We start from the raw sequence: 14,739 nt of genomic DNA on the forward strand, positions 1-14,739 counted from the left end.
AAATGAAAGCTATTATAAGCAAACACGTAAGCAATGCATTGGTACTGATTGCATCAAGCAAAACATAAAATAGCATGAAAAAGTTTTCCTATCCCTCATTTCTTTTTTTTTATTACAACTTACGTAATACGTTTTGACCTTGATAGTATGGAAGATAAATATGTTGCGCATGTGTCGGCTTGCCGTAATCGTTCATGATCACCGACAAGACATCATCACCACCTGTCTCAAATATGTGTCCCAAAAAAATAATAATGATAATAATTAACCCAATAAGCAAACCACCTAAGAGAAGCTCCACTTTAAGTTGATGTGTTCTTAATACACCCCACCATTTAATTTTACAAATGCAGTTAGTAACAACAAAATATATGATATTAAGTTAGTTCAAAGCTTAAATTGTTTCTACTGAACAAGAATTTTACATTACCTCCTTCATCTTCAGAATCGGACATAAATGTTTCTTGCATTGACTCAGGAGCTATAACTTTGTATTTTTCTTCAATAGTGCTAGTGGTTGTAGTGGTTATAGTTGTTTCAGAAACTACTTTTAATGTTTCTACAACACTTATGTATCCTAATCTGTTAGCTATGTTTAATGGTGTTTGTCCTTGCTATAACACAATATTCAAATTTGTAATTACCTTTTTATGGAAATTATTTAGCATACAAATCATTTTACCATATTTTGAATATTTGGAGATGCTTTGCTCTGAAGTAATAATGTAATGACAACTGTATGACCTTGTTGAGCAGCCTGGTGGAGAGCTGTATAACCAGATGATGTTTGAACATCTACTGCAGCACCTTTATCTAAGAGGAATCTCACCATATTGAGTTGACCGTAATGACTTGCTACATGTAAAGGTGTAAATCCGGTCTGAAAAAATTATAAAATAAATATGAATTAAATACAATAAATTTAGTTTTCTTACCTTAGTTGTTGCATTAATATTTGCATTATTGTCAACTAATACACTTGCAACATTTACTTTATCTTCTTGAGCACAAAGATGTAAAGGTGTCAAACCATTCTGCAATGACAAACATAATAATGATTAATAAATCAAACATAAAAAAAAAAATTGACTATCTAATGATAAACTCATCAGTCATACGATACCTTTGACTGCAGGTTGATTTCTGACTTGTGTTCCAATAACAGTTTAGACATTTGCTCATGACCTTCCTGTGCACTCAGGTGTAACGGACTAAACCCAGCTTTAGACTCAGCATTCGCATCTGACTTGTTCATCAACAGTGTAGTAGCAACATCCAACTGGAATACAAGTATTACACAGATATGCTCCACCACACAAAAAACATACTACAGTGCAATATAGTTACCTGATTCTTCTTAGCAGCTATATGCAACGGTGTGTAACCATTTTTAGCTGCCATGTGTGGTGATGCTCCATTATCAAGAAGTAAGAATACCGTATCCTGGTGGTTATAGTGACTAGCCACATGTAACGGTGTAACGCCATTCTAATTTACAAATAAAATATAATCTAATTATTTAGAGAGAACTCTTTGATTATGCATTATTTGAACATCCAATATTAAATTGATTATTTATATAATATAATATTAAAGGCATTTAAACTAATAACAGATCCTAATTAGTATAGTTAATTTGTTTATTGGTTTTATTTTCACTCTTGACCAATTAAAAATGTTAATTAACTTATTTCATAATGTATAACTCATATAACTCATTTTTAAGAGGTCTAAAATTAAATTATAAAACAACACAAAAGCTAATTATTTTTGTTTTTTTATTTTTTGTTGAAAAGTGTTATATTATCATTACTCTAATTTTCAAATTACAAAATTGTTAATAGTAAAAATAAGACAGCAATTTTCAAAAGTCCAATGCTTTGCCAAAATAACTCTAGACTTTTATTATTCAATATGATTGTTTAATAATAAATTTTATATATTGCATTATTGTTTTACCATAAAGCTACTTGATGGATGTACTTTGTCATTTATCTTAGAACCATTACAGTAGTCGCTAGTAATCAATTGGCCAATGATAAAAAAATATGATTTTTAAATTAAAAATCCAAACATAACTCAAAACTATAATTTATATGTTTAAGAATTAAGGTAGATGCTCTGCTCTATTGTAGGTTTAAAGTGAAACTGATTGAATAGGTCCACTATTATTGATTTATTAAATTTGAGTTCAATAATAAATCTTTGCATACAAGTGCATCAATTAGTAGAGCTAGAACTTTTCTTAGAAAGTATTGATTTTAATCAATACTTTTAGAATAATAATAAAATGATTACACATTTTTAAGAGGAAGCCACACCCACATTGTTGTCTCCGTCTTACAAATGTAGAACATAACAAAAAGCGTACTTGCACGGGGCAATTGTTCTCCTTCAGTATTTATAGTAGAATTATAAAAATTCCACAAAATATAGGTAAAATCTTTATTTGTGTCATACATCATTATTTTTTTGATGGCACAAACTAATAATTTTTAATAATTAGATTAAAAATTAAATAATAATTTTTTTATCTTTAGCTAATACTTTTTATTACATTTATGTTATCAAAAAATAATGATGCTATGACACAGATAAAGTTCTGACCTATTCGATATGGAATTCTGATAGTGTTACTATAAATATTAAACACTGAGGCAGAAGAGTTGTCCCACACAAGTACAGTTTTTGCTATGTTCTATGTTTGTAAAATGGAGACCACATATGCTGTGTGATCTCCTTCTTAAAGATAAATTGTTATTATATTTTAAATATCCAATGTTGTCCAATGAAATATAATGTAATCCTTAAGCATTAAAATTTAGACAGAGGAAAATTTTCAAAATAATATTGCCATAAACTAATTTACTTCATTAAAAATTAAATTTTAAATGCCAAAAAAAAATTCTTGTTAGACATTTTAATACATAAAAATATGGGCAAGGGAATACTTTACAGTATCGTAAGTTTTGAATGGGTCACTGTAATAAATATGTTAAATTTTAAATTAATAATAAATTGTTGCATGCAAACAAACGGCCAGTCAACTTCTATATTACTAGGTATACTTTATGATTGCATACAATTCAGATTGACCTTTGTTAATGTAAAATTTAATTGTTAAAGCAAAACTTTGAAATGTTTGAACGAGGTAAGTTGGGGAGCTGTCCCGTCTGCCTCCCACGTATGTATTAATATTTGATACTGTCAATAAACGATGGTGGCGCCGCGGAAACAATGCGAAAGCAGATCTCACGGCGTCGTCGGTTAGAACGGAAAAAAAAAAGGTATACTTTATGATATTTCTATTAAAGTAATTTATTTTACAATTATTAATACACCTTGGCTTGATTAATCTTTGGCTAAATTATCAAATTTTAAAATGTCAATGGGTGTATCAAATATTATATTATATTAAATACTTTAAAAGTATTAAATATCCCAGATAATATACCAAAAATAAAATTGATTTTGAAACTTGAAATAATTCCAGGTTTTTTTTCTTGCCATTTTTGAAAAGTATTGATATTTCAATTTAGATCTTTTAAGTTTCAACTAGATTTAAATTGGTATCAGAATTCAACCTCAAAGATAAATATCAATTAAAGCATTATTTCGACTACCTACCGTGTATACATAATATAAAATCCACATCATCATTGTAAAATCAATACATTCAATGCTCCGCTTAGAATTTTAAATGTATTATCAGAAATTAATTTATATACCTATTTGATGATAATATATATTATATACATTGGTTCATAAATTAAACATGAAATTTTGTTTCTGAATATTTTGCCAAATAATCAAATTTATGCAGTATTATAATTTGCTTATTTTTTATAGAATAATAAATTATATTATCAATTTTAAGTTAAAAATATTAATATATTTTACTTACTCTGCCTTGGGAATTAACTGGTGCACCTTTTTCCAAAAGCATACTAGCCACTGCAATATTCCCGTATTTTGCAGCTAAATGAAGAGGTGTAAACCCTTTTTTAGTAGTTGATATTAAAGAACTTCCACTTTCTAATAAAGCAGTTGCCACTTCATCATGTCCTTCTTTAGCTACAATATGTAAAGGTGTATATAAATCGGTGGTTGTAGTGTCAACTGAAGCACCGTGTTGAAGAAGTAATGTAACAATCTGAGTATGACCAAGTCTACATGCAACATGAAGTGGTGTTTGACCGTGTCTAGCTTTTGAATCCACAGTCGCTCCAGAACGCACCAAGACTCTCACAAGATCAGACTGGTTAGCTCTAGCGGCTAAATGCAAAGGGCTTTCTCCACGAACTGTACTGGCATCTGGGTAAGCACCATGACTGACTAAAACAAGGGCAATATTCATACATCCCATGAAACTAGCAACATGTAATGGAGTTAGACCAGACTATAAACAAAAATAAAAATTGTATAAATATATGAATATTTCTCTATATAAAAATATTTATTGTAAATTAAATCATAAATATTTAATATCATTGTTACAAAATGCATACTTCTGTTGTTGCTTCAATAGATGCTCCATGTTTTAATAAAAGTTCAACAACTTTAATTCTATTCTTTTTGCAAGCTATATGAAGCGGTGTAAAACCATTTAATGCTCTAGCATCTGGATCAGCATGGTGATCTAACAGTGTCTTAGCCACTTTTACATGCCCACAATGAGCTGCTACATGTAAGCTGGTAAGATAATCAACAGTAACATCATCCACAGGGACTTTATAAGTTAAAAGTACTTTAGCTGCATCCACATGATCTCCTTGAGCTGCCATATGCAAAGGGGCTAACCCATTCTAAAAACATTATGTGTCCAAGTTATTAGTTACTGCATATTATCATTTAAATAAATGAACAAATAAATACCTTTGTTTTTAATGTTCTAGGAGTGTTGGTTTGTAATAAACGTTCAATAACATGATCATGCCCAGACCTTGCTGCACAATGTAATGGGGTAAGTCCATCTCTAGTCTTAGCTTCAATATTAGCACCCAATTGTATTAACAAATCAACCATATTTAATTTTCCCCATTTAGCAGCTACGTGTAATGGTGTTATATTATGCTATTTATAAAAATATTACTTTTAATTTAAAAAGAAAAAGACAGTAAAATGTATTACATACTTTAGCAGTAAAATTTACATCTGCACCTTTTTGAACCAACATAGAAGCAACATTGTTATTACCATAGTGTGCTGCTATGTGTAATGGAGTAAATCCACTTTTAGAAGTGACATCAGGATTATGATCATTCTAAAATACATATTTGATTTATATTCATTAAAATAGAATATGAAATTACAAAAATGGATTTGAACCATAAATGATAAAGTATTATTATTTATAAGTATAAGCCGAAGTGTTTAAAATATATTATGACATTGTACATCAAGGGGCCGCCAACATCCCCCCCCCCTATTTTTAACCATCAGATGCAAATCAAAGCATCTACAAATAAGTAATGTAACGTTTAATCATATATTTTTAAGTTTAAATGTATATTCTGGATGCACTGCACGGTAGTATCTTATGGTGCCCCTCTCGTCTAAAAAATCTACTATGACATATGTCATATATAAATTAGGTGATCAGCACTACTGAGTATAACAGAGTAAAAAAAACAAATATTTTACAAATATTAAAACATAACTAAAAAAAAAAAACTAAGATAAAAATACTTAGGTAAGAAGTTTATCAAAACCTGTAGTAATAAGCTAGTGGCCTTGGTATCATCCTTCTTAGCAGCTATATGAAGAGCGGGTAATCTTACTTTGCCTTTAGTATCATTTTCCAATAATATAGCAACAACTTTATCATGGCCTTGTTGCATGGCTACTGCTAAGGGCGAAAATCCATCCTAAAAATTAATTATAATAATTAGTTCACATGTTATTAAACTTGAATATACTTAAGAGTAAATAGTAATTTATAATTTTGTAAACATACTAAAGTCTAGAATTTAACTTAAAAGATAATCAAATGTTTTGGTTTTTTATAAGTTGATTAATTATTTGAATTATTGAGTAGATAGTAAAATTACATCATATTTAAACAATCTTGAATTACTCAATAATGTTTATATTTTTGAAATTTATTTTCACCTAGGGTTTAGATACTAAATATCAAATATAAACGTATGTAACATTAACTGAATAAAATATTAGTCTATTTCAAGTATTTAGTAAACACAGCTGTTATTGAATATACTCAGCTGTATTAGGTACTTAGAAACAACAAGTACTCGACACTGCTATTCAAATTGTTAAAAAAAAAGATCTTATACAATTATCTCTCGTTATTTTATTTAAAAAATACAATGTTTTAGTAACCTTGGATAAGAAAACTAAATATAATATTTGTATTAACACATTACACCATAATTATTAAACAAAACTTTCATGGTCCAATCACTAATAAGTTCAATTAAGATCATTTAGCCTATATTTTGCATATAACTATACATAATGTATTATTCAACACTAACAAGAGTAAATTGTTAAATGGGTCCAATTGTTAATAGGAACCTTGAACACAATCAACCTGAATCTACCTACTGTTTATTTATGAATATCATTTAATTTTGTCTAAAGTAAATCTAAAATTATTACAAACATAGTATTAGTTTATATAAACTTTAATATATTTCACCTCAGTAACTAAAAGCTGATTAGCACCATTTTTCAAAAGTAATTCGACAATGCTACAATGATTTTCTTGTGCAGCCATATAGAGTGGCGTGAAACCACTATGCGATTGTATATTTATTGACGCATTATTTTCCACTAAAACTTTGACAATTTCTTCTTGGCCAGCTAAAATTGATTTTTAAATTAGTTATTAAGTTGCCTAGCTATAGGTTAACTATGGTAGATATATCAATACATCAAAGTGCTCACTAGCATGTACTTACCTAATGATGCAATATGAAGCGCCGAATTTCCTTTTTTGGTTACTGAATTTACAGAACATCCTCTTTTTAATAAACATTTTACTATATCTACATGACCATCTTTTGCAGCTAAGTGGAGTGCATTGAGTCCATTCTATATTACATAAAATATAACATACAAATAATAATCGACAATCGTGAAAAATTAAAAAGAAAGAGAGATACTCACAGTATTTGCTGTATTTACGTCAACACCTGTACTTTCGAGTAATTGTAAAACTTTTTCTAAATTTCCTGATCTTGCCGCTCTTAGGTATGAAGTTGCAGGGTCCACCTAGAATACAATTAAAAATAATGTTTTTTTAAGTATATTTTTTCATTGATAAATTTCATTCTTAGCTCTAAATAGTTTAACAATTATTGTTTGTTTAATTCAAGTGAACTCAATTTAACCTAAATGAATTGGAAAAATTCAGTAACCAATCATTGGCAGTAATAAAAAAGGAAGAAGCTTAAGCACTAAAAACACTGCCAGGTTCTCACCAAATAAATTTATCATCATCAATTAAATACAAAATAAAAATAATTTATTTCTGTATTTTCTGTAGTTAATTTAGTAAGAAAATAATAATGACTTAACCATGAAATTTTTGCCACATGTATATGTTTATCAGTGGTAGGTTTTACTCTGATAATATAAAAAAATATTAAATGTTTGTAAGGCAATAATTATAGTTTGGTGGTTTTAGGAGGTTATGCCTACATTTTTTTTAAAAATAAATTTAGTAGAGTACTTCCAAAGTATATTTGGCCTATTTGTTAGATGCAAATAAATATAAATAAATACTATATTATAATTAAATAATATTAGTTACATAAGAATTAAATTTAAAAAAAAATTATTTAAAAAGCCTAAAATGTAAAACTTAAAAAATATCTAATATAAGTCAATAGCAGTTTAAGTTAGGTTAAACTACATAAGACATAACCAATAAACAATCTACATAGCCTAATAAATTGGATTAAATATGTATTAATATTAGAGAATCCACACAAAAACGTATTTTGAAAGGAATAAATGTACAGTAAATGCTACAATTAATGGTAAAAAACTTTTAATATTTACAAAATATTTTTTAATCTTTTAGGGTTGGACATATTATTTTCAAATTCTCAAATTCTCTTAGTTTTATTTCGATTTTCGTTTCTCAGTCAAAACGCTGACAATTCAAATACAAGGTTCTTCAAAAGTAATATATATTTAAATGAAAAATAACGATCTTTTCTACAACTATTTTACTTATTTAGTTATATACTACGTTTATGTGAAGGCGTTAAAACGGTTTGAAATTAAATCGGTTTTAAATTCTTAAACTACATAGTACGACAGTACGAGCGTTTTAATGCCATCATATAAACGTAGTAATAGGTACCTAATTCATTGAATTGAAAATTTTCACAACACGTATATTTTTATTGTGCATGTAGGTATACAAAATGATATTTTTATAATATTTAGGATACTTTATTAACTATTACCACGAAATCTATTCACACTATATTACGGTAAGTCATTATAAATATAAATCCATATACGATGTATAAACTAGTTGAATCATTAGTTATAGATGATTATAAATAATTTATTCACAAACTTATAAAAATATATGACTATATTACAATTAGAATATAAATATGATTTACATAAACAAATTTTATATAGATGCTGATACATCTTTGAAATATCACAAAGCGAGATTCCAGTTATCTAATCATAACAAAACTAAAAATATTTTTGAAATTACTTAATTTATTCAAGAAGTGGAAACATCTATGGAAATTTATTTTCTAGTGTAATTTGCTAAATTCAAATTTTCTATGTCTAAGACGGAGATAACTATAGATAATATGTGACATGACATCAGTGGCGTATATAATGAGGAGGCCTAGTGAACTGCAGGTCCTCCCGAAATGACAGTCATAACCTCGTAATTGTTAAATATATGTATGATATAGCCTCTTGGTGCTAGATCATTTGTAAGTTGCTATATATTATAGCCCACCCCGAAAATTATTTCGACATACTCCATTGTATGACACATGCTGATGTGACGTCCTCCTCTTAAATAAATTCTACTATTTCTACTTATTTTAATTTCATGGTGAAATATGAAAACAATATTATCTCTAATTTATTTTTTCTATAAATATCAAATTGATTTAAGATAGCTAACGCACGTAGTTTATGTCTATAGAAAAAATAATGAATTACTACCAAGCTCACTTAAAAAAAATCTCGAAACAGCACATTTTTGTATCCCTGCCAATATATTTTAACTGTAAAGTCTATATCTCAGCCTATACTCTATAGGCTCATCTTATACTTCAGTTTAGTCATTTTATCCTTCCTGATTAATCATATTGAAAGAAAAACACTTGTAATATCCGGGGAATTGGCGTTTACGAACATATACAGACACAAATTTTAAAATTAGATTTTGATATCGCTTGTTTATATTATATTAGGGCATTAGGCATTACATCCGAATTTACTGAAATCGCTGGCAAATGGAAATTGAATTTCATTAAACGTTGATTTTAAAGCTATTTACATTAGGTGAGTATCTACAATCCTACATATTATTCGATCAAATTTAATGAATTCGTAATAAAATTTAGTTAGGTAAACAATAAAAAGTAATTAAAATGTTAACTTTAATCTAAAAAAATATTACGTTAATTAAAACGATGTATTTTTTCAATGTCATATATATTTTAAAACGTATGTTGGTAAATAATTCTTTTGGACTAAATTATTAACATGATAATTAAAATTTAACTAATTACTTTCATCCGATAAAAGAAAAGGTTGATTTTAATCGCTTTGCACACTTTATAAGTACATAGGGGTTTATCAGGAAACTACAAGGGTGGAAAACTATTGAGCTGGTCGCGGACGCATCCATTGACCTAAATAAACTGGACTTATATTCATTACTAACGGGTATAAAAAATAAAAAATAATAAAAATCTACGTTAAAGCATAACGTTACATACATTTAAAATAAATTATACAACATAATATAACACACACAGTTTGACGAACAGAAATTTATTTCTAAAAAAAAAACATGAAATATTAATTTTAATAATACTTTTAGCTAGAATTCCTACATTGAACACCTTTAGTTAATAGTTTTTAAACTGTGTAGGTGTCCCATTATCCTTGATCACAATATACAGCAACTATAATAATTGTTAAAAATATTTTATCGCATATGCCATAGTAAAATGTTTATACACGAACAAACGCCATCGCGTATTCAACATTTCAGCTAACCATGAATGCTAAGCTACAATTTAAGATAACAAGAGAATAAGGTATATATGCCGCCAAAACAATCTTTAAGAATTGTAACAGACTTAAAGATAATAATTTTAAATTATAATCTATACGACTACAATAAAACGTTAAAATATTATTTAACACACAAATAAAATATGTGTTACATTCTACACATCAGAGGTTCTCAAACTTTTTTTCGCATAATTCATATTAAGAGTATAAATTGCGGTTCAGTCATGTTCCACTAACGACGTAAAACAAATATACAAAATTAGTAATAAATTACCTACGTAAAGAGTACAAACTAAGACAGTGGAGTAAATTGGGCTAAATTGTTAGGGTTGCAATCAGTTTCCCGGTTAGACAGACTTTTGGAGGGCTAAGCCCCTCATACCCCCCTACAAAGTTTTATATTGTTCTAAATATAATATTAAAAGTAAAAAGTACACAATATCGACAAAATTATTTTAACCTTAAACATATATAGTATTTATTGGTGACTGGTATGTATTATGAATAAACAATATAATATGTAAATAGGGTATAATTAATTACCGCCAATAGAATATGTATAATTTTCTTAAACAATATATGAATACATAAAATACTACAGTTCTTTAAATCTAGACTCTAATAAATAATTGTATCAAACTTGTTCAATAATCATATTATATTACCTGCTATAAATTAATTTACAGATCAAATATAAATTGTGTTTTATTTGTCAAAATTGTAGTTTTTATATAATGTAAATCAGTAATATAGTTTAACCGCTACTTTAAACTTAATGCATACAAATCAAAAGTTATAATTGAATTTATAGTAAAAATAGATGCTTACTTTCGACTTCGATATTTTTACAAGAAATTTGTCTATTTTAGTAAGCTGTTGAAATACTTTTAATTTTGCATCGTTCGCGGAATAAGAAATAAATACAAGTGTCAAAAAATAAATGAATATGTAAAACAAATAATAATTTTAATCTATAAACATAAAATAGTGAAACACGTTTTCACTATTAATATTCAGCTACCATTGAGATTCGACTCTGCCGATCACAATAAATACATATTGGTAGGTATATTAATAGAAAATGGTCAAAAACAAAACTATAAGAAAATGTGGAAAGTATATAATATAATAATAATTCCAGTGATTCAAAACAAAATAAAAAATTTGTTCTCAAAATATAAATTAGTCAATTAATTACATAATTATTGATATTTTAATTGTTTGAAAACTAAAATTGTGATTTTCGGGGTCGTATTAAGACACTCTTGCAACTCTATAATATTTTCAGAGGTCGCAAATGCAACCCCGTGCGACCCCAAGTTTACGCCACTGAACTAAGATCATCTCACACTAGATTCAACATTATAAAAAATGAAGAAAAAAAGAATTAAATTCACATATAATATAAAACGTTCAAAAAGAATTAATTATAAATTCTTTGATTCATATTAAGTTTTTACATGAAATTGTGCTGTCATATAAATATTTAAGCATATTCCATAGAGAATAATCTCTATATAATACGAAAATAAATTATGTCCTAGTTAATAGAATGTTAATAATACTAGTATTTATTTTGTACCCAAACAAAAGTAACGAGGACATTAGTTTCGCATCACAATTTAAACTAAATTACATCATGTTTTTTATACAGAAGATAAATCATCATGTTTATACTCTCAAATTAATATAATCATTTTATTCACATAAAGCAGATGTCGATGAAAAACTATTATACACATATATACATGTTCTGTATATTACACACATATCAATTATATATTTATAATTTATGTACATATGATTTCGTCATTACTATTTTATATAATCAGGTTCTACAAATTAATATTAAAATAAATACCGAAAATAATGATATTTACTAAACAAAATAATAGATATAATATGTATTTATTGTCTTAAAAAATATTAATTATTTAATTTTAAATGTATACTAAACTAATTAAGATTCAAAATATTAGTATATACTTCAACAAATAAAAATAAATTAATATTAATCAAGAGTAAGCACCTATATAGGCATTCATTCTTGCATTAAAAAAAATATAATAAATACAATATATTATGTATTACCAATGTAAATAAATGGCTACATAATATTATCTATACACTTACACATTAAATTAAATAATATTACGATAAAATTTAGGTCAAAAATTCAAAACTGTACTATATTATTGAGCATAATATCATCTATCTACTTAAAATAATGTAATTACCATCACAATAACGAAACCCAATAAAGTTTGCTGTTTAAACTTTTAACTATAGAGCATGTACAAGCGACTATATTGATCGAATCGGAGCCTAAAATACCTATATATTTATAACTAGTATAACTTCAAACACATGAACTGTCCAGGTGTATGTTTAAAAGTCAAAGGGAGCAATCAATTGTTTTCATGATAGGTACCTACTATATTAGATATAAGTGTATAATTAATTTATAACTATGTATTATACCTATGTAGTAAAAACTGAACAGAATTCAATAAACAAAAATATAGTGTTTTTGTTCACCATAATATAGCACATGATTCTTTATTCGAAGCGTATTTAAAATTCAAAGAATGTGATAATGACTACATCCTTAAAAAGTGTGACATTTAAACGTTTAACGTAAATTTAGACCATAGTATAAAAATAAATTATATTAGCTAAATATTAATAGATTGTTGTTGTTCGTGCTACCGAAAAAAAAACACTATAATTTACAACACTGTTGAAATAATTGATAACGATTGAAGTTCTACGTTAACACTTTAACAGTATAAATGTAACTATATACTATATACTTTTGCGTTCCACCACATATAAAAATTAAAAACTCTTTTTAAGTCACACACTATAAAATAATTATTCATCTCAGTAACAAAAAACTCATTAAAAATTACACTCAACTCATCAAGATATGATATTTACACAGTAAAATAAATTTTAATTAATACTAATTACGAAAATTCATAATTTACAATTTTAAAGCAATGCATGACTTGCTCATATCCTAGCGACGGACCTGACTATATTATATTGTTTTTATCAACACATTATTGATAGCTTTTATTAAGGATAATAATGCAGAGGAACATAATAATAATTAATATTTTAATATGAAGTAAGTAATGATATGACATGATATTTTTATTAGCTTGACTATCTGAATGTTTACAATTATTTCAATAAAAATTAACTACATATTGGTTTAAACAGTGCAACCCAAACGGATACCACCCATTGTTTGTTAGTGCTCAAATGGCTCCCGGCGAAAAAGGTTTCAGGAATACGTATAAATTCCTAAACGGCTCCGGTATTCTACAACAGAAATGCACTGTAAATTTCTTGCATACACAATTTTAATTTATATACATTTAAATAGATAACAAGTATACAAGTTTAAAATCTATGATATATTCAACTTTAATTAATTACTTTTTCTTCAAATTGATTAAATTTATAAAACAAAATATTAATATTTAAATAATAACAATAAGTTTTAAAATTTAAAATTTAAATGTTAAATTAATGGCATTAATTATAAGTTAATATTGCATTTTTATATCGTTAATTTTAGTACAAGCGGCATAAACAATGCGTTTTATATGCGTATAAAAATTGAAAGACTCTTCAGTTTAATTTACGAAATAATACATATTAGAACGTTTAGATTAATTAACCAAGTGACGATTTGCATTACGATATTTCGTTAATATCTGAATTATTCTTGGAAATATTACAAGTTAGCCATGAACCTGTGAGATCCATTGGCTGCATATTCCTCGTTTTTCTGGTAAGAGCGCTAAACAAATTGGATAAGCCCTTTAAGCTCGTTTCACATGGGCGCGTATAATATAATACGCGACGTATCGTACACGAGCGTTTTTAGTTAACATTTATTAAGTTCATACGGGTCATACTGGCGAGGGAAAGTGTTATCGTCGGAGTGGCGCGTATGAATTTAACTAAGAGAGTTTAAAATTTGTAAATTAATATTAGAAACCTAAAGTATATGGATTTTCATATTATTCATACTACGGAGTGTATGCACGTTGTGAGCGTTTAAAATCAAACTGATTTCATAGATAAAGTTGTATTTCAGGGGCGTATTTAGATATTTTTTTGGGGGGACTATGATATTTTCTCCTACTGAAATTCCCAATTCAGCCTATATGAGTTAGAAAATTTACATCTGATAGGACATATTATATATATATATATTGTTATTAATTATATATAATAATTTGAAATTATCATGGAAAAATTAAAAATTGTTGTTATTCGAAAATAATTCTCTTATTTTAAAGTTTAAACATTTTAGATTCTGAGCGGAGCGATGAATGTATTGATTTTACCATGATGTGTGTTTTTTTTTTTTTTTTTTGTGTCTGTCATCACGTTTTGGGGCAGTAAAAATGCTTCGATTTTTGACTTCAGTACCTCGTTCGATCAGAAAGTGAATCTAGTTGG

The 14,739-nt window shown here is 27.1% G+C and overlaps 1 protein-coding gene across 4 annotated transcripts in view; it reads right to left on the bottom strand.

Moving 5' to 3' along the window:
- LOC107169047 (uncharacterized) overlaps positions 1-14,739 on the bottom strand; it is a 31,208-nt gene that overhangs the window by 8,149 nt on the left and 8,320 nt on the right. For 3 of the 4 annotated variants that reach the window (XM_015518658.2, XM_015518657.2, XM_015518659.2), the window contains exons 2-15: positions 7,129-7,233; positions 6,921-7,053; positions 6,659-6,822; positions 5,712-5,867; positions 5,135-5,263; positions 4,876-5,073; positions 4,509-4,805; positions 3,905-4,399; positions 1,348-1,488; positions 1,124-1,279; positions 936-1,034; positions 683-880; positions 431-614; positions 124-222 (exon numbers count right to left, since the gene is read on the bottom strand). In XM_015518658.2, the coding sequence (XP_015374144.2) occupies positions 124-222; positions 431-614; positions 683-880; positions 936-1,034; positions 1,124-1,279; positions 1,348-1,488; positions 3,905-4,399; positions 4,509-4,805; positions 4,876-5,073; positions 5,135-5,263; positions 5,712-5,867; positions 6,659-6,822; positions 6,921-7,053; positions 7,129-7,233 (2,554 nt within the window). The remainder of the gene's footprint in view (positions 1-123; positions 223-430; positions 615-682; positions 881-935; positions 1,035-1,123; positions 1,280-1,347; positions 1,489-3,904; positions 4,400-4,508; positions 4,806-4,875; positions 5,074-5,134; positions 5,264-5,711; positions 5,868-6,658; positions 6,823-6,920; positions 7,054-7,128; positions 7,234-14,739) is intronic. The other variant, XM_089225507.1, reaches the window with a different exon arrangement.

This window comes from Diuraphis noxia, unplaced genomic scaffold, assembly GCF_037042655.1.
Source record: "Diuraphis noxia isolate RWA-SAM2 unplaced genomic scaffold, SU_Dnox_SAM2 contig0004, whole genome shotgun sequence".
NCBI classification, from domain to species: domain Eukaryota; kingdom Metazoa; phylum Arthropoda; class Insecta; order Hemiptera; family Aphididae; genus Diuraphis; species Diuraphis noxia.